Genomic DNA, 21,956 nt, shown 5'->3' with positions numbered 1-21,956 from the left:
TCGACTCCATATTTTAGGGATTTATAGATCGTGCCTAGGACGTTTGGTGACCCTGTCTTGTGGTCAAATTATCCAGTATTAGCACTTCTCTCACTACGCTTTACCAGAGACATTAAACAGCCACAGTAACATTATACACCCTTGAGTTACTGTAGTTGTTTGTGTTTAGTCTAACATACGAATATTAATCTCAACCCGGAAGTTCCCCACTCCTGCCAGACCCACTCCACTTCACATACGCAAACATACTCCTCAGCGGCGTGGATCTGTCACTGTCAATAACTGGTTTTTTCTAAGACTATCAACTCAGTGTTTGTCTACTCGCGTGCTTGTTACATGTTTGAACTCCTCCTCGCTCAAGATAATTGATCAACACAAACCTAACCTATACTGACGAATTTATTATCCCTTTTTTATTATCTTCTTTACAGGACCATCCTACTCAATACCTGATCATCCACACCCAGCAGAATTATTCCTAAATATATTTTACAATATGTTCTACTTCCTACTTTACATAATACTGTATTACGGTCACCGAGTCCATTCAATCCTGGCCTTGGAGACTTATCATTATTCCACTCTCACTCTCACATATTGCATACAAGGACTTATGAATCACCACATCTCCTCTCTTAACTTTTCATCTTCGATATGACCTTCTCTGTTGCCTTCATACAGCCATCATCATCTCTCTAGCATTCATCAACATCTCTTTTATGTGAGTCTCCCTCCCTCACGGCCCGCACCTCATGTTGGTAGTTTCCTTTCATCACTGATATAGTTTAAATTATTTCTCCCACGTTTTTCTTTGACCATCATACACCATTTACATCTCTCTCCCTCACGACCTCTTCTCATTCAATTGACTGTTCTACATCCACCGTAATTTTTCATATACAGTACAGTAGCCTTACTTTAATTTACCAGTCTCTTTTAAAATCTCTTCTTTCATGAGATTGTCTAGATATTTTCCAACAAATTTATTAAGGCTGCATAGTGCAGTATATCTCCCACTATGATAATGGCATTGGTGACAGTAATATGAGGATACAATTTCTTATCTTCACCCAAACTTCACGTTCTTGTAAATCAAGTTTTGTATCAGAAGTCAGATACTTACTAAGTCACTACCGCTGCACTAAAGCACATAGGAAATAAAATGCCAAGATATAGTTGAGAAAGGTAGTGGTGTTTGTCACATATATGTACTCGGACCACAGTACAGTACCTTATCTAGAGGATGCTTATGGTGGGCCTGGAGCACCACCACACATTGTAAAACAACTGATGTTTTATGATGCATTGAACATGAATTTAACATACAGTATTCCAGAGACTTGTATTCAGTGTTCGTATTGTATAATTGTCACATGGGTATTCGGTCGTTATTTACTCGTATGGTTATATTGCCCGGTAAAAGTTAATCTCAAGGCATTTCTAAACACAGCATAAGTAATTCAAAATTTACCGTATGCTACGTTTATATTGGAAAAAACAATGATTACAAACTTGATGTGTTTTTGTACCTTTGGATATATTTGGCAAGAATGGTTACTGTATCACAAACTCATTTATATTCTATATATCCAGAAACCTATCAAAACCAAGATTAAAATTATAAGAACATGTCATTTCAGTTTTCTATGCAATACCAAGATGAAAAGTTTTTAGAAATGACAACCATGAAAATAATAATAGCCCAACAAATTAAATTATTATACTGTGGTGTACACGCTTAGTATGGAGTTAGTTCATCAAACATTACCTCAGAGCTATGGGAAACTTGTCTTATGGTGACCTCTCTCTCCCTCTCACACATCAATCTCACAAGAGAGAAATTAGATGCACAGTTGTTCTGTAAGGACAGGAGGTCTAACAGAGCTCCTGCCCTTGTAATCACTACATAATTCACCAGCTACAAGCCACAATCTTGTAAAATTCCAAGCCTAATCTATTCAAATTTAGTTTTTAGAGGATGGGGGATTATTCAAGCCACATACCTACAGTACAGGCTCAGCTGGAAAGCAAAATTTCAGGACCACTCTCTCCTTTCTAGCTATATTCCATCCACCAGGCAGCAGTTATTAGAGAATACCAGCAAAAACAGTGATGGGTGAGGGTAACAGTCTCCAAACTAGGCAGATGCACCCCTCAGAAGTTTACCCCAACTGTACAGAGTGAACGAGCTGGGTACAGAGATAACGCTCACCAGCAACTCCCCTGAACCATACACCTCTGTGGTGTTATCTTGTATGAACCAGGAAAAATTGATCCACTGATATCCAGAAGAAAGACCCAGGACAATGGGTAGCAGTAGCTCATTCATTGATCTCTAAAGAAGACCATTAAATAAGGCATCTGAGCCAGTTCTGTACAGGTCAGAGCCAGGCATCCAAAAGAGACCTACTGTAAGTAATCTACACTAAAAGATGGGTGAATAAGGACATGAAAAACAGAATGTCTAGCCAAGAAAAAATGGGAAAACAATACACCGAGCTATTTTTTTGAGTCACTGGTGAAAAACCCTCATAATAATATGCTCCATGGAGAAACAAAGGACTCAGATATATGAAATGACCACGAAAATGTGCAACAAAGAGTTCCAAACCTAGAAACACTCACCTTATTGTGAAACACCTAACATGACACTGAGCACTGGTGGTAATAACCAATGTTGACAAGAGTTTAATTTTCGATCAACTACCAAAAACCTTAAAAAAAAAATCCTGGACCTCAATGAAGACCGTATCATCTGACTCGCACAAAGGTTCCCCACAAAGATCCCAACAAAATGTGTATAAACGAAAAGGGAAAAATGAAAATGAAGTTTCCATTACAAACTAGAATCAACACTTACAGGTCTAGTACAGTATAACACAACCAAAACCTCACCCCCTGAACAAACACCTTGAGGCCGTCCTTCATGAAACAGAAACAGTTCCATAACCATCTCACAAGGCAACTACTATGGCTGAGTAAGATACACGAACTAACGGCTCATAACCGCTTTATATTCACTGAAAAACGTCATCTCTTACAATGAGAGGAACATACCTCTTGCTATCCATTATTAACTTGTCCTAAAAGGGTTGACCACAAAGAAGGAAAGATGATATTGAGTACAGTAGATAAAATTGAATCTAGATACCTGCCAAAAGTATCAGATACATTTGTAAAGTATCATAGTAGGGAAGGAATATAAATCAAGAGTAGATTCTATTTGAGAGGCTTTAAAAAAATTCAATTATGATACAGCTGAGCCGACAAATCCTGCCAAGTGGCTCTGAAGCCATACAAGTTGTAGTATAGTATACAGGGTGGTAATGGAGTGCCCCAAATACACCTTTTAACCAGGAAGCAAGTGTATGCCCATCTAACTGTATGAATAAAAATATGGAGTATCCTCAAATATCCAGTTAGAGTAATCAATAATGTGTAATAATGAATTTGTATAAGCTTAGGGTAAGGGGGGCAGTAACACCCACCCAACCTACCCACTAAGTTTCAATAACATCTTTAACTTACAGCTGAAGAATGTCTTTTGACCAACATAGTTTAATACTTATATAATAACCTATTAATCAACAGTACTTTCTGTTTAGTACATGCAGCTTCCCTGTCTATGGTTTCATCAATACTGTATTGGTTAACCTGTTCCAGAAATTTTTTATTCACGGGAACACAGAGAAATACCATGAGCACCTTTGCCCTCTGGTGTATATAAGATACTTTTGAACCATTAATTACAAGTTTAATTATCTTTAGCACAGAATCTATGAAAAAAGTTAGACCCTAAATGGCACGAGACACCGACAGTACAAATACAGTTTACTACCCGTTTATCAACAGCCTCTAGTTACCCATCATGTCGTCGTCTACGCTAGACTAGTATCACACTCATCACTAAGATGGAGTAATGGGACAAGGCAGTCCACTCTTTCTGGTGTTTCCCGGGGCACAATGCAGGGTGGAGTATAAGTTGCTTTACTGAGAACTTCCAACTTGAATGTTGGTTCTCAATAAAGCAACTTAAGCACCACCCTGTACTGTACATACCCACTTCTGGCTATTTGCTGTAAACATTTACTGGTATTTTATGAAACTGTACAAACTTGTCACTTATATAAAAACATAACACTTATGCGAGTGAATCTATTTACTGTATAGTGCACTGCACCCCCCATAACAAAGGTGTAGTGTGTGTGAAGCAGCAACTCCTTCAGTTTATCAGCAAAGCATTTATGCTCATGCACTTGAGTTAGCCTTCCACCACCACCACCTGCTATGTTGACAGCAACTCAAGTATATGGAACATCAGTTAACAATGGACTGGGTCAGGTGTTCATCATCCTCTGCAGCAGACTGAGAGAGCCCGTGAAAATCACCTATGATAATCATAAACACTGAACTGACATGTTCCAATTCATAGTAATGCAGTATTGTTCCTGTATTTCCAGTTTTTTTTGTGGATACAGTATAAATGGACTACTACCATAGGTGTCGGTATGATCCAACAAATGTATATCTGATTAATTTGGATAAAACATGAAATATTACAGAATTGTTAAGTTTTACCTCAAAAAATACAGTTGTAAAAATGAAAAAAGAGTTTCATTAATCCAGACTAGTAAAGCTGAGTTCAATCATAACTTCTTATTCAAAGATGCTGTGGCTAAGTGGTTAGTTTTCACCACCTGTCTAAAAGTCCTTTGTTCACCCAGTTATAAACAAGCACCTAACTTTATATTTGGGCAAGTGAAGACTGTCAAGTGCAGTACCAGAAGCATTGAAGGTTTAGTATAGTGTGTGCTGTATCCTCACTGTCCCTAACAAAGTGTCAATCTTAAGTCATATTTATTCATATTTCAAGTGACAGCAGTACAATGCCTTAACCATAATTCAGGAATAAAGGAAAACTACTCCACATTTTTTATCTTTTATCTTAACATTATTAAATAAGTATCAGGGAAAACAAAATTCGTCTCTTTGCCAGTTAATTTCTTGTAGACGGCAGTAAACTTGTCAATCTGCAAAACAATTACCAAGTATTAATTCTAATTTATCATCAGTACTTTTCCATGCAATGTATAATGAATTCAGGTCTTCTTAGAGTCCACAATCAGAAATCATTTTTAAAGTAAGTCATCATCATATTATTGTACATAAAACATTGTTGCATTATCTCTTTAATAACTTTAAATAACTGGAGAATAAGTATTCCGTAAAACTAAATAAAGTCCTGGTTGAGATGGAATATTTGACCTTAATTTGTCAGACACAAAGTTGAAATATTTGGCATCATAGGATGGACGGTTGGGTTAGTTAGTCTTGGACTCGCAAAAAAAAAAACTTCACTAAAGTTTAACGTCAGCAGTAAAATATAGTTGAAGAGATTAAAAGAGTAGTGTTATAGCTTCCTAATTACAGAGACTGAATATTTTCCCAGATTTGATCTAAGTACTGTACAGTATAATGAAACCTGTCAACTCAACACAGGCCTGCCAGCTGTTTATGAGCACCACAGGCGTGTCGAATGTCTCAACCGGTCTACGACGGATTCATCAAAACCCCGGGAAGGTATTCTATTCTCTCGCTGTACCGTGTAATGATCGGGAGACGGTTACCGATGCCTTTTCAACAGATATTAAAGGTGCAACACAAGGAAGAAACTTACTGTAGTGTAGCGAGTGATGGGAGAGAATGGACAAATAAAAGATATTCACTAAAAATACTGTTTATACACAGTACTGTACAGACATCCCTTCTTCAACAATCGTTCACTTAGTGATTTTCCGGTTTGTGGTCTAAAATTTTTAACACCCTTTCTTATTTAATAATCGTCAGTCTTCGATTCATTGGGAACAATTTGAGAGTATTGTCGGCAAAACTGGGGATTCTGTACTCCAAGTGCACATCAATACAGTACAGTACTGTAATATGGAAAGTGAACATATGTATTAAGGCTGTAACTGTGGTCAGCTACACTCTCCTTCCCCCCATGTGACGTCACAGCATACAGGCAGCAGCCGCACTCGTCTCTCGAGTCAGCTTGGAGACTGCCCGGATGAACTGTGTCGTGTGTGTTTTGTACCAATAAATGTGAGGAATATATACAAATAATAATAATAAAAAAATAAATAAATACTGCAGTGACACTTGGTAATAATTTAGTTCTGTGGGCTAACTTTCCAGCATGTAAGAAATATTCATTACCTGTATGTTTTTAATCTTATGATATTTTTTTGACACATTCTGTATAAATGATTGTGTCTGCATGTGACAGTGTAAATGAAAATGAAGAAAAATACGTATATCTATCCCAAATTTCGAGTTGAATAATAACCCAGTTCACAGCCCGGTCTCGCCCACTCCGAGTACTGCTGAGCGACAAGTTGACGACTTGGATAACCAATTACACGCCTTCACGGATATTATTCCTCGTTTAGCTATCATTTTTTTCTCCAGAAACACATCCCCCATTAGCTTCAGTACATACATCACTCAATTCAAAGATCACCAAGTTGATTGCCAGTTCCTGAATACTGTACTGAGAGAGAGTGAATGTTATTAAGTTATGATCAACTTTCACCAAAATCTAAATCTCTGCTCAAATTACTGCCTTCGCAAGATACTCAGAAAAACAGAAGCGCACACACACGAACACTATTTCCGCACCCCCCCCCCCGAAGACTAAAAGCTCCTTGATAAAGTGCTAGGTACTGCCACACTACCATAGCATAATCTGAGTGAGACTATGGAGCATATTATAAGGATGAAGTAAGCAGGGTCAGCTCATCTAGTGAAAGATGTGGTTGAGACCTGTCACACTAACTTGGCATCAAAGTTGGTGATGTCATCTATCTTCCCACCTCTCAGTATAATTTTACCTGGGTTATTTTTTTGAGAGGTAAAAAGAAGAGGAGAGAAAGATAAGAGGAAAAAAGGAGAGAGAAGTGAGAGGAAAAGAAGAAAAGTGATAGGGAAAAAGAAGAGAAGAGAGGTAATCTACATCACCCTCTACCATGAATAAAATGGGTAAATGATAAATAAATGCCAAAACACTCGGTCAAAACTGTATCAAAATTTCACCTTCCTAGATCAGAAAGTGCCTGAGTTATCGCCCAGACAATCATAGCAGAAAGCAAACAAAATTCAAGAGGTAAAAGGCCAAAGCAAGTGATCACTACACTAAATCCTCTTAATACCAGAACCCTTGATAGTGTAATCCGCCAAGAAGCAGAAAAAAGTTCGTGTCATTTTTGAAAATCCTCACATTTCCAGGTGCGGCAATTTTCCAGTGTGCAGTCTGTCTCCACACATGGTGGGTGTTAACACATCATTACACTCGGAAGACGGCCTCAATGATACCACCTGCAGTGCTCCTAATGGCCAGCCACACCAAAGCTGTGGGGTTATATTTACAAAACATTTTCCTCAATAGGAAAATTCTGCATGACTGACCAGAAACTTTCAATCCTGGCAGTGCTGCAGTACCGAGAGGATTTAGTGAATTGAGTTTTAAGTCCAACAACAGTGTCTAGATATAACCTGGAGAAGCAAGCAATAAAACAGAACCACTGAGTACCCCCTCTTCAAAACTTGTATCCTTGTGGCCATGTGCTTTGTAAGGCAACAATAGACAGAATGGAGGAGCGGTGTAACACAAAAATACAAAGGTCAGGCATCATAAACATTCCCCTCTGGACAATGTGTTGAAAATTGTTTTATATACACAGTAAGATCTTGTTGAACAAGTAACTGAAGAATGAGAATTTGGTTTAGTGATCAAAGTGTTATGAAAATCCAACAAATGAACTCGATTTTTATTCAGTGAGAAAACTTTTAGTGATCCAGCTCACATTATTGTATTTGGGGACAAGACTAGTCATGTTTTGTCACTGGTCAAGGGGGCCAACTGGCTGAGTAACTGTAGATTCATACTCTATTCTCTAAGGTGTAATCAATGGCAGGTTGGCCAGTGAGTCTAGACAATGTAGAAGTGTTTGTTTTCTGGATGTGGTGCAAGAACACAGGTGCAGCAATTCTCAAATTTTATGCCAAGAATCTTAAAATAGTGTTTTTCTTTACCTTGTGTTCAATGTTGGTTTGCTGAGCCTTGTCAAGATGGACCTTGATGAGCCTGGAGCCATCAAGTCTAACCCTGATCCTCTTTCCTACGATCTCAGCGGGGAAAACAAGGTCCTCCAGAATGGCATCGTGCACACAGGTCAGGGTACGGCTGTAATAAACACACTGTTAGAGGAGACAACAATGATAATACTTTTTAAGATTAACTTATTGTAGTTCAGTTCTTCTTAGAGGATATCAAGTACCAATCATGGCATATCTTGCTTGAAGGCAATGGTCATCATTATAAGTTTTAAAACAGATCAAATTGTCATAACACTGTCTACATCATGTTAGCTCTATCTTTAAAGCAGTTTCTTAAACAGTCTCTATGAATAAGCCATCACTGTTTCCTACTGCATTTTCACACACAATAAAGAATATAAACATGCACTTAAGATCTTTTTTCTAATACAGGTACTGTATATTATTTTTTCTGCAATAAGAAAGTTTAACATTTCTGTAAAGTACTTAACATAACAGTGAAAAAAGATCATTCAAACTAATTGGCTACATGAGATTTGAAGTTCCTGCTGATGAAATGCAGCTCTGTGAAAATTAATTACTGTAAAGTATTTTCTAATGGAGGAAGAAAAAATAGAAACCGGTTCAATCTTATATTATCATGTCTATTTACCTTGTGTTCCATGTTAGGTTTGTTGAGATGAACACAGATCCTCTTGCCTATAGTCTCAGCAAGGAAATGAAAGTCTTCGAATATGGCATCAAGCACACGAGACGGCACAGCTGTAGGATAGAAAAAACAAACGTGTCAAGCAATACAACGATGACCTGATCTAAAAAAAAACATCTATAGTATTTCAGTTCTTCTTAGAGGATAACAAGTACCAATCACAGCCAAGTATTGCTTGTAGGAAAGATCATCATTAACAGAAGTCTTACACATCTACACTGTTATAACTTCACCATCTACAGTACAACTAATGACTCTATTGTTCTTTGTAGTGTCTAGGGCAAGATCTCCATCAAAAGGTCATCATCCCCTCCCGTATTATGTCTCAGATGAGGATAAGTGAGAGACTAGTGTGTGTGTGTGTGTGTGTGTGTGTGTGTGTGTGTGTGTGTGTGTGTGTGTGTGTATGAGCGACAATGTACTGTACGGTTCAACCTTCATATAACGAACTTCTCTCTACATAATCCATTAGATGTTTTTTAACACCGAACAGAACCTCGATATTACGGACTTTGATCTCTATGTAGTTTGTTACGTGTAAGTTTTATATCAAACAGACCTTCGATAAAACGGATTAGCTCTCCACACAGTCGAGGTTACACTATTATACAGTATAAAATGGGTGGGTATGGTGGAGAGTAAACCATTTAAACTAAGGTAATGTTTACTCCGTTAACTTATGCACACATCAAACACCTTGAATATTAAGGCAGATAAACCAAGAATACACAGATCCCATTGGTCCCCACTACACACTCCTTCAACAAGCTTGGATGACAGTAGAAAGGACAGGTAAATATACAGACAGGTGGGAATTAATACACCGAGTATCCATAATAAATGCCAAAGTATAATACAGGAAGATAAGTCACCAAAGTCGACGGAAAAAAAAGTTTATGAGGAAGCATTTAGGAGAAAAAATGTACTCTAATAATTTTCTACTTTTTGAAAGAATATTAAAGATCTTAAAAGAATAAATACTTTGCTTTAATAAAAAACCAAAGAATATCAAATCCCTTTTTCCTTTGTACTGTATAAAAAATTTCTTGAAGGCATTTATGCTCCACTCTCAAAAAATTTCCAACTACAGAATTCTTCAACTTCATATTATTAAACATGGAAATATCTTGTCTGTTAAGAAACTATATACATGTACCGGTATTTGTGAGGTATGTATAGTATTCACCTGACCTGAGGAATGGCTCAATCTTACACAGTACTTCAGTATTAGTGTTTATTTACCTTTTGAGTTAGTTTGCTGTGCCTTGTAAAGATGAATCTCAAGTTGGGAAACATCACACCCGACTCTGATCTCCTCTTCAGTTCTGGCTTCTTATCTCTCGTGGAAAAACAAAAATAAACCGTGAAAGACGACAAAGACAGAATGGAGACTCTTTTTACCAATACTAAATAATACTGCATTTAAATATCCAAGAATTCTTCAACATAAACTTCAGTGATGATTCTAAGTCAAAGATAAATAGAGCGAGCTGAGTTTTTTTACCAAATTGTTTATTTAAAGGATTAATGTAACAAGATCCATGAGGTAGGGAACTAATCTTCAACCAACTGACACAAACACCACGAGAATGACTACACCTTAGCCATCTAACTGACCAACACACAAACAGTAACATCAATACTCAGTTGTTACCTTGTCTCACACTTGATCTAAACTATCATAACTATACATAACCATCCTTAACTATACTGTCTACTATTTCAAGCTTGTGGACTCTCTCTACTAGCTACTCAAATTTACTATCAGAATATTCAACAAAAATCTTAATATATATTTAATCTTAATTGCTAAAAAATCTTTCTAATGATTGAGTAAAAATTATAAAAAACATTAACTGTAATTATCGATGCAGATAAAATTTCTTAAAGTCTGACAAATATTAATACAACTGGCATTAATTAAGAGAATGAATGAATGACTGAATATTATCTTGGTGCCAAAACAGCCAAGGTCATGTGGTGCTGGAGATAATGGTAAACGGTTAAATTAATATGACTGAAAATAAAACAAAAGCAGAAGTAAAATAACCAAAAAGGAAATGACAAGAATAATTAGAGGTTTAAATTACTACTACTACTACTAACCATTTTGTTACGGGTCATCAACTTGCTTGGCCCTCGTCCTGGTAAGATCTTGAAGCAGCAGTCTTTTAAGCTCACACTTCATCTTCAGGAACACTGCCAGGTATGCCCAGTCACCAAGGGCTCTCATTTGCTTCCATAAAATGACAAATAGGAATCAAGAGGTAGGAAACTGCCTACAGTACTTCATGTTTGAACCTATAACACACTACCAAAAATATTAAAGAAAAGAAGAAAAAATTCATTCATTGGCTGCCAAATCCTATTACATTAGGTGATACTGACTCAGCCAGTGTATGACAACAGTTGAGAATGTGTTGATTCCTCTACAAATTTATACCATAATTACAAAATAAACATCATTAAAGCTTAAAATACACCATAGCTTTTTTAACTCCACATATATATATACTTAAATTCATGCCCACAAAAGGTTAATATAGTTTGGTCATGTTCACTGGCAGAGACCAATGCCCCTATAAGACACACCAAAATCTACTTACCCCGACAACTTAACCACTTGTTCATGGGGTCACCTCTGCTGAATAGAACAATCTGACATTAACCAAGTAAAATACTAAGTGGCATCCCCGTAGCAATGGGGTTAAGACATTCACACCGAGTATAGGCTGCACGTGTGATCCCCTAACATCAATCTAGCTCAGATAACCTCAGTCAACAAACAATGCATTGATAGTTTCTTTAAAATCAATAATCTGTACAAGCCTGAACCAAACAACTCCCGACACAACCTATTCCCCGCTCACATTTCACTTCACCAACGCACAACCTCTCCACACACACACACACACAACTCTCCTACCTATAGTGTCATAATAAATAGGTTAACATGTTCTGCAGGTACTGTGTTCAATGCCACACAAACCAAACCCAAACACAATAAGTAAAGATACTGTTAAATCAATAATAAAATACACATTGTTATCTGACATGAAGAATCTATTTAAAGGAAAACAACTCAGCTGTATAACCATAAAACAAAGTTACACATTAGTATATCTATTACTGTAAACCCCAACTGTCAATGGCACACATCATCTACTCCACACTAAGCTACCGACCCTCACTCTGGGACTCACGTTTGGAGACTCTAAACCGACAAATAACTCGCGGGGGATAAAGGAAAAACCGATCCATCTTTTTTTTCTCTTTATTTAAACATTTACAAATAGGTGTCACGGAACTCAAAGTTCACCTCTTTGCCAGTTAGTTTCTTGTAGACGGCAGCAAACGTGTCAACCTGGAATACAAGTGTCGAGTATTATTATGACACACCAACGATGCTTTCTAGAGTGATGTGATGTTAATTCAGTTCTTCTTAGAGTATACAATCACAAATCATCTTCAAATTGTCATCATAACATATTTATTTGCCTATCTACAATATCCTTTGCCTATAATAATAATGATGATTGTAAGGACTAAATAAACTTTTGATTGAACGTATATTAAGTAACTTGTCAGAAACAAAGTGAGGAGTAACATTAGGTTTCACTGGACCCATGATGGGACAACAGGTATATAATATACAGTTGAAGACAGGCGGTGCAGATTAACAATGCCCGGCAGCATGGACTAGTGGCCTGACAAGTGATTATTCAGGCCCTTAAGCCCAGCATTTGTCCAGCGTTAACATTAATATTTTGAGAGAAAAATACACGAGGAATTTTTTAGGTGCTGCATGACCCCACGTATTAACCAGTGAGATGTTGGGAGGGTGAGGAGGTGTGTGTGTTTGACCTGATGCCATGCCACAGCTGATCCTGAAAATCTATACAAAAGTTCCCACTGATTGCTGTGTGAGCAGTGGGGGACCCCCTCCCCCCAGAGCAAGTAGTTTTCAAGTCACTTGCCTGTGACAATAACAGTAAATGGCCCACATAATCTGCCCAGCCTGTTTAAAAAACAGAATCAAGTGGGAATATGTCTTCCTTGATAAGCACATTAACAATATTGTGTGGCTAAGAAGGAAAGAATAAACAAATTGAAGGAAGACACGACTGGTCTATCTGTACTTTACACCAAATCAGGAAGGCTGAGCTAACCCTTAACCAGCAGATAAGGATTCCCTACGCTGCCCCATATGTATGAAATAGGAATAAAAGGAACGTAAAACATCAACGGATGGTGTCTGCCGTCAAGCTGCCATTACAACTAACTTCGACAGATGATGGCTACCATTTAAGGGTTAAGAGCTACACTATACATAAAGTCTGATTAACTATAGAAAAAACGTCAATTTGAAATCTTTAACAACCTTGGCTGCCAAGTATATAATATGCAAGTATGTGAGAATATCTCTACTTGTTGCCTTAAACATTTACTGTTGCTTACTATAGTCATTTTTCACCAAGTCTTATGATCATTTCTTAAGAGATTCTATACCCCATGATCCACCCCATACAGAAGTGGGATGGATACAGATAAATAACAAAAGCATGAATGAAATATAATGGAAGTAGCCTGTCTTGAGTCCAGCTATATAAATGCATTATCCCAATCTTAAACAGTAAACCAAAGAGATTTGTCTTTACCTTGTGTTCAATGTTGGTTTGCTGAGCCTTATCAAGATGGACCTTGATGAGTCTGGAGCCATCGAGTCTAACTCTGATCCTCTTTCCTACGATCTCAGCGGGGAAAACAAGGTCCTCCAGAATGGCATCGTGCACACAGGTCAGGGTACGGCTGTAATAAACACACTGTTAGAGGAGACAACAATGATAACATTTTTAAGATTAACTTATTGTAGTTCAGTTCTTCTTAGAGGATATCAAGTACCAATCATGGCATATCTTGCTTGAAGGCAATGGTCATCATTATAGGTCTTACAACACTGTTAGCTCTCTTATTCTATAACAGTTTATCAAATCAAATCTCTTAAATAGCTTAAGTTCCCTTTTGTGTTCCATATGAGGATGGCTAAGTGCTTGTGAGGGTAAGTAAGTGTTTGGGAGGGAGAGGAAAAATGTATACTAATAATGAGGCAAGAAATAAATGAGTTAAGATAAAAGAATATAATGAACATGGTAAACCAAATTAAATTTATGAAGAGAAAATAAGTCGCACAGAACTTCATTATTTATATACTCTTGTATCTTCACAAATGCATTTCTTTGCTCATACTTTAAAAAAATACAAATACAATTCCCATCAAACTGAGGCATACAGAAGGACTATGGTATCTGACTCCCTGGCTTTTCTGAGGGATGTGACTGGCTCTCATGTGGATAGGTTGCCAGACATGTGACTACTGTACTGTACCCACATGTATGACTATTCTGAGGCCACAGTAACTGAAGGGAAACACCAAGAGTGAACGAATACCAACTTGGTCCACCAGAACAACACCTCATAAAACCTTCTTCCTAGTGCAGCACCTGTATATGCTTCTCCCTCAGATCAATGTGCAAAACTGCCAACTGAGCCTTGACTCCCTACCTGAAAGCAAACCTGACAAGAAAACAGAAGCCTCCTCGTGAATCTGTCATATTAGGAGGAAACTGCAGGCTGAATTTATGGCTTCATCCTACTGTATAAATACCAAAGTTTCCAGATCCACCCCATTTATTCATTATTCATGTAGTCATTTAGGATCAGACTATGGAATATCCACTCATCACCCTTTAAGAGAACAGAGAAGTCATTATGAACTGTACCGACTAACAAACTGTGGGACCTGTAATAAAGAAGGAACAAAGAGCCTCTGTTGCTGTGAAAGAAGTTAAAGAGAACATTTCCAGTCACTAAAGAAATGAATATTATCTCCAGCGTCCCAACTGCTGGTCTGCTGCAGCAAGGTGTTAAATGACTTCCCGAAGGCATAACTAAACACAAAGTTAAAGGACAGATAAACTAACCACATTAAACTTTCACTGGTAATCTGGCCAGGAAGAAAAATAAAAATGCCTGAACTCTTAAAATTTACCCTCAAGCAAATAATGGCTCCCAGGACAGTGATCTAATAGTGAGTGACGCTGACAAACCTGAGCCCCCCCCCCCCAGCCTAACTCTGGCAGGTATATTATATAATGGTCAAAGGAAGGTGAGGTTGTGCTGGTTACTGAGGTACTAAGACTCATCACCACTCAGTCATAAGGTGCAGTCTGTTTCTCCAGCTACCTATCTTTATAAGGGCGATGGTGGTAATTGGGGGACATCACTTATCATTGATTAGTGCCAGCGGTCAATATCAAAGGTCAGTCTGGGGTTACAACCTTAAACTAACACAAGGTTATAAATAAAGTTATAAGTACAGTAAAAAATTAGCAGGAAGTGGTCATATATCATAACATGTACTGTACTATACAAGGAGTCCAGGAAACTCTGATAAGAACACAAAGAGTATAGAAATGAAAATGAACGTGGTTAATAAACAATATAGAGTGAGTCTAAGTTTCCATAAAATCATAACTGCATACTGTACCTCCTGGGTCTCTTTTGCTTGGGAGGGTTCTTCATCTTACGGGTTGGCTTTGCTAGGATACGTCGCTGAGCAATAACAACCACATGCTTGCCACTGAACTTCTTTTCCAGTTCACGCACCAGCCGCTGCTGAACACGCTGGAAGGCACGCAACAAAGGGACTGGCACGAAGATTGCAATGCACTGCAAGAGCAAAGCAACATTACAACAAGAAAAGAGTCAGCACACCAACTATAAATAAAATACAGTACAATTAAGGCAGCCCCCATTTTTTACTTGGATATTAAATTCCTGTAATGAGTACACCATTCATCCCCAACTCTTCATACAAATCTGCCAAAAATAGGGGAGATGAGGTGGAGCACTTGTCCTCTGGCAACAAGAGGCCTGACAGTAACCAATGAGGACACTTCTCACCAAGACCAGGGATCTGTCATCTTGTTTTAAACCAATCCTTCATCTTTGAGTCAGTTACTAGTCAACTATACAAGTAAGTCTAGGGAGGATGCCAACCACCTGGCTATCAGCTCCACCAGAAAATTGGAGGTGAGGATGAATTCTCCATTTCTGTATACTGTATTGTTTTCCACCAGACAGGTCCTCTTAACACAAGTGGAGGAGGAGGCAGTGCTAGAGAATGTCCCAGCATCAGTCAAACAAACCCCAGTGAAGATCTGACTCTTTTCGTTTGATATCAATAAAGATTAAGTCAATGTACATCACATACTCCTCAAACCTCCAATCGATACAGAGTGATGCTGTTATTCTTAAACCTCTGCCCACATGCTATCATTATAATCCCCAGACAAATTGAACCTCACAGTTTTGTCTTATCAAATAATCAGAGATATTTTGGGTGAAATATTCCCTTGACACCTGAACATAGTGTGTGGGCCAGTAAGGAAGAGAATCATCTACAGCTCATTCATCTCATATAATTTCATGCACCATCACCAAACTTAATTCCCTCAATACTGTATCTAAGTGACAATCAATTTTCAGAAGATATGCTCTAAAAACAACAGCATCAATCACTTAATTTACAACTACAGTAAAAACATTAACTATATACAATACACTGGTAAGATATGGTTCAGCATTACCCCACCCACTACTCCATCATGCTTACATATGACAGTACTGTACTTACCTATTATTTATTTCAAGGTTGTGGATGACTAACTACCTCCTAAAATGCAGCTTAAGTGTTCATAATATCTAACGTTCAAATCTTAATGAATTTTATTACCGATTCTGAAAAACATAGCATTTCTAGAGTGTGATTTAGGCTTGTAAAAGACAGCAGGCAATTAAGAAAACCTGTTCCTATGAGAAACCTCCATTAACAATCTAACACAGTATTACAGGTGACATTACAATAAAAACTAAGACACACTAACCTTCTTATCACTAACGTCAATTTGCTTAGCCCCAGTAATGGAGAGCTCCCGAAGCTGTGCCTTAAGCTCCGAGTTCATCTCCAGGTCGAGCAGTGTCTGCCCGATGGAGGTTTCGAACTCATCAGGCTGTTCAGCCGTCTGCTTAGTAATCTTGCCATTGCAAAACTGCGGCATCTGTCAATACAAAAAGGAGGATACAGTAATGTACTGTATATATGAGTTACCGAAGTCTCACTAACTTGTCAAGCGAAGTAACACAATACAAAGCATAAATTGGTACAGTCTCTTGATTTGAAACCTTATTTTGGTGTTAAACAATGCAATTTGCATATCAGTAACATGGCAGATCCCGTGCAGACTGATATTTTGTAAATACAGTGGACCTTCCATTAACGAGCGCAATTGGTTCCAGTCACTCGTAATCTGAATCTATTATTTCAATGGGATATTGGGTAATTGGTTCCAACTTACAGAATTCCCAAAGACGATTTAAAAGGTCCATACTGTACAGAGTACTGTATACCGGTAAAACATAGAATTAAGAAAACATTAACTATAAACAAACACAATACTGTACAGTATACAGTACAATAATAAATAAAAAACAATAAAATATTTTAACACTTAATTTGAGGAGTGTACTGTATGTAGAATTCCAGGCGGCTTTGTATACACACTCCAGGTTGTAGATTCCACTATGCTCCTCGGCGTCACCATAGACAACAAACTAAATTGGAAACCACACGTCAGTGAAGTTGTCAAATCCTCCAGTTTCCGTCTCCACCTCCTACGCCGACTCAAGTCCCTCGTAGTTCCTGCCCCCGAGCTCCTCAGTTTTTACTCAACATTCATACTTCCCAAGCACACCTATGCCTCCCCTACCTGGTCTTCCTCCCTAAATGCCACACAACGTAAACACCTAGAAAAAGTGCAAAAGAGGGCATGCAAGATTATTCTCTCCCCTTCCTACTCCACATATCAAGAAGCGCTCAACACACTGACCCTCTCGGCTCTCACTGACCATCACCACGACCTCATCTGCAAATTTGGAGAGAAGCTTCTGCACCATCCACGACACCGGCTCCTACTACCACCCAAGATCCCTCACCCGAGAATTGCTGTTCGACACCACAACCGCATCCAGCCCATACGAGCACGAACTGATCACTATAAGAACAGCCCAGTCCCAACCATTGTAAAAAATTATCAATAACTTGTAATCAACCAGTGTATTCACTCCCAGTCAATCTTACCTTTAACACTGTCACTGTTGAAATGCCCTGTAGTATGACCTTCTCCCCACCTAGTTATTATATATCATATTTGTATCACTTATGTTACTTGTATATTATTGGTCCATCAAGAGACCCATTCCCCAATTATGTAACTGTATATTTTCAGCCTTCCGGCAGCCATGCTCTTTAAATAAACCGTTAATTATTATTATTATTATTATTAAACAGCCGCTTGTAGACACAGTCGATGACAACATGCCATATTCTTTACAGAGTGCATTGGTTCTAATGCCTTCTTTGTATTTCTTAGTAATTTCTTGTTTCACTTGAATTGAAATTGCCTTCCGTGATTTTTTTTGAACTCGTGCTTGATAATTTCACCAATTAAATTTTAAATTCACAACAATTTATTTAAGTAATTCCAGATAATTTTATTTAAACCAACAATGCTCTGTATATTATCAATGTTAATTACATTTCAGAATTTAATGTAAAAATGCAAAAATATTCAAGAGCACAACTTCCTCGATGTTTACTCCACCGGAAACAAAGGTAAACAGAACCGATTATTGGCGGCCGAGTCGATCAGCTGAGGTGCGCACCAAAACGTGTTTCTCGTAAGGCTGTCATTAATTGTACTGAAGTCCTTACGGGAGGTAACTCATTAACTGAAATCTCATAAATTGAACCGCTCGTTTATGGAGGATCCACAGTATATTACTGTAGTTGTCCACTCTAATATCACATACTATTTCCTTAGGCGCTCTTTACAACTCTGACATCGTGAACAACATGAGTAGGCATGTTGTGAAACTCGGTACAGTATGAATAAAACTGTTAGGACGACAATGGTGAAATGCCTGTTTAAGGTCTGTGTCAGTTATAACACTTCCATTTAATGTAATCATGTCAGTGGCTTGTTTACATATGCCTTCACTACCCAGCACGAGACATACACTAATATAGCTTAATTAATTCCTTGTTATATTAAAGCATCTAGTACGTCATACAAGGACGACTCCCTCCCACAATCCTACATCCATCTCTAGTTGTAGCGACGGATAATCTAACGATACTTTTTGGGTGGGTGGGTGGGTGGGTGGGGGCTGTACCTACACACACAGCTTTCCTTGATCCTTAATTATTAATGCAGTGCAGTATTTTTATCCTTGCATACTCAGATTTATATATACTGTAATGGTTGTCCCTTGTGTTTGAGGCCGACCAGCCCTGGGCCATTGAGGCATGAAATTATTAGAGTGCTCGTGTTACCAGGTAGGAGCTTACATAGCCGGATACTCTGCCAATAAGAGCACATGTAGCTGGGCTATCAGGTTGGTTTAGCTGGGGTATCAAGCTACACAAGCTCTTCTATTTGTTGAAGGTGTAGAAGCTGACAACAACCAAACCCTAAACTAATGAGCTACAGTGTATGACTCACTGTATAATCCCATATAGTATCAACAAGTCCAGTAATACTGTATCCAGGTTCTCAATTACAGTACTGCTGAGTAAACTGAGACAAATGGTGTAAAGAGACTTGTTAATAGTTTCACCACAATGAACCATGACACTCAGTTGTGAAGTGAGCAAGTTAACCATTACCAGTTATATACTACACTGTTTCTTCATACACACAGTACTAACACACAGTCTTTTATAAATGTACTCTCAAACAAGAGACAGGTCTTGAGGCATGCAGTTCCCTTAACTCCTTCCTGATGTCAATGTGTGAAACATAACTACCTAATGAAAACCAATCCTGTTTCAACAAATTCCCAAGTCTAACGGCTCATTCTACATATAAACTAACTTGTCAGGACCACAAAAGAAGTATTGTGAGAGGAAAGGTCTAACCTTCCAAAAGCCACAAATAAAAAAGCATAATGCTATTGAAGTAAGATTACTAACTTCTGTAGCCCAGCAAACAGCCGAGTGTCTCAAACAGTATAGTACTGTTTCATGACCAAAATATAATCCACTGTTAATACTTATTATTTCTAATGGATCAATGAATCAGAGTACTATCCTCATATCTTGAGGTTTAGCGACCACCGTGGTTCAGCAAAATACCGGGTAGCCCAAAATAGCCTATCAGGCTATTCTGTCAGCCACTGCATAGTTGTTATACAAAATATAATAATAATAGTATAATGGTTGCCCATCGTGTAAAGAGGATGGCCGGCCCAAGGGCCACCTAGGTGTGAATTTAAGAACAAAAGAAAATAAGGAGTCTGCAATAGGCTGGTTGGCCTGTGCATGGCAGCTCCTGTCGAGAGTTACTACCACTCTCTATCATCCATGAATCTATCTAGCCTCCTTTTGAAACTTTCCAGAGTTCCAGCACTTACTACAAAGTTGCTAAGCTTGTTCCACTCGTCCACCACCCTATTTGTGAACCAGTTCCTTCCTATCTCCCTCCTAAACCTAAACTTATCCAACTTGAATCCGTTGCTCCGAGTCCTATCCTGCTCGGATATTATAAGAACTTTATCTATATCGCCTTCATTGGTTACTTTCACCCACTTAAATACTTCTATCATATCTCCCCACACTCATCGTCCCTCTAGGGAATGCAAGTTTAGTTTCTTTAATCTATCTTGATATGGAAGGTTTCTAATTCCCGGAATCTTTTTCGTCATTCTTCGCCGCACCGACTCCAGTGAATTGATATCCATTCTATAATAAGGGCACCAGAACTGAACCGCATAATCGAGGCTCAGTACTTGGACCATTATTATTTATTATATCCATAAACGACATAGATATCGGCATAGACGGAAATTAGCAGTTTTTTTTTCGTTGGACGATTTCCGAAAAAAAAATAATGGCTAAGCGATTACAAAATACAAAAAAACTAGAAAAACATAAACCTGACCTGACCTGACCTAACCTAACTGACTCTCACCTATTTCTTACCTTATTGGCCTGGTTCTTGTTCGTCGTTGCATTCTGGGATTCTTACCCAACGCCACATATGTTGGTCTTTGCAATATTCACATTCAGTCTTGCTCTTAGTGCACTTTACGGAGGTTTGAAGAACACCATGCCATCGAAAAAATGCTACAGTTTCTTCGTTTTTTTTCCCAACAACTCACAAACAGCTCCATGTACTTTAAGTGACACCCTTCACAGACTTCCATGGTCAGAACTGAACTTGAATTTCAAAATATGACCCAAAATAAAACTTGAATTTGATCAGGCCAAATATACTCCGAATTATCTTATAATTAGACATCTTATTCGAATATGATAATAGATTAGTGGTAGGAATGAACGATGTGTAAAGGCAATAATACCTTTTTTATTCAATATAAACTATACCAAGAACACAAAGGCAAGGTTAGATAAATAAAGCCACAGGACATAGATAAAGGCAGCCTAATGTACATGCTTGGTGGGCAGACTGTACTGTGAGTTACTAGATGGTCTTCTATATGACTAAACCTAACCTAATGACCAACACAACTGCCATACCTGTGTTAACTATGAAAAAAAATAAGCCATTAAAACATCAACAATAACCACGAGGGATGAACTACACCACATGGGGGCCAACAACCACCATAACTATCCTCATAAATACCTCATAAACCACACATATTAACCTTCAATAACCCACTATATCTTAACCTCTATCACTCCCCAATATAATACACAGATTAGAGTTTAAACCTAGTGAGTAATAGGTGGATTAAAAGGTTATTAAGTGGTGTAGGAGGACGGTACCTTGGCTAGGGCTCAGGGCCACACGAGTAGAGGAGGATGACTCTCCCTGACGGTCACAGTGCGCACCCCTCCCCACCCCGCCAGATTTAAAACCCTTATTATTTCCCTATTATTTATCTCTATTAAGGATATTATTTAGCTGAAAGTAAAACGTAATGTGTTATTTGGTTTTATTATTAATTTTATATAAGTAGTGGTAATACTTTTTTATTGCTTGTATGT

General features: G+C 38.1%; 1 protein-coding gene and 1 long non-coding RNA gene across 2 annotated transcripts; both read right to left on the bottom strand.

Moving 5' to 3' along the window:
- Positions 1 to 4,927: 4,927 nt before the first annotated feature.
- Positions 4,928 to 8,709, bottom strand: LOC121864495. The gene is made up of 2 exons (XR_006088593.1): positions 8,092 to 8,709; positions 4,928 to 5,030 (listed from the first exon to the last, which is right to left on the bottom strand). It is a non-coding gene; the product is annotated as an uncharacterized LOC121864495 (long non-coding RNA).
- A 3,373-nt stretch (positions 8,710 to 12,082) lies between these two features.
- Positions 12,083 to 21,818, bottom strand: LOC121864494 (40S ribosomal protein S7-like). The gene is made up of 5 exons (XM_042363530.1): positions 21,735 to 21,818; positions 16,771 to 16,944; positions 15,372 to 15,553; positions 13,483 to 13,633; positions 12,083 to 12,188 (listed from the first exon to the last, which is right to left on the bottom strand). The coding sequence occupies exons 2-5, from the start codon at positions 16,942 to 16,944 to the stop codon at positions 12,111 to 12,113; spliced, it is 585 nt and encodes a 194-aa protein (XP_042219464.1). The 5' UTR covers positions 21,735 to 21,818; the 3' UTR covers positions 12,083 to 12,110.
- Between the last annotated feature and the right edge of the window lie 138 nt (positions 21,819 to 21,956).

The sequence above is a fragment of the Homarus americanus genome, unplaced genomic scaffold (assembly GCF_018991925.1).
Source record: "Homarus americanus isolate GMGI-L3 unplaced genomic scaffold, GMGI_Hamer_2.0 scaffold25860, whole genome shotgun sequence".
Classification (NCBI taxonomy): domain Eukaryota; kingdom Metazoa; phylum Arthropoda; class Malacostraca; order Decapoda; family Nephropidae; genus Homarus; species Homarus americanus.
This window is presented reverse-complemented; position numbering and strand designations above follow the sequence as displayed.

Bases quoted from the DNA above. Each gene is read 5' to 3' on its own strand.
- LOC121864494 (XM_042363530.1), bottom strand. From the start codon at position 16,944: ATGCCGCAGTTTTGCAATGGCAAGATTACTAAGCAGACGGCTGAACAG. The intron at 13,634-15,371 runs GTACAGTATGCA...TGTTTATTACAG, and splicing joins AAGCAAAAGAGACCCAGGAG to CCGTACCCTGACCTGTGTGC. The intron at 12,189-13,482 runs GTAAAGACAAAT...CTTGTATTCCAG, and splicing joins AAACCAACATTGAACACAAG to GTTGACACGTTTGCTGCCGT.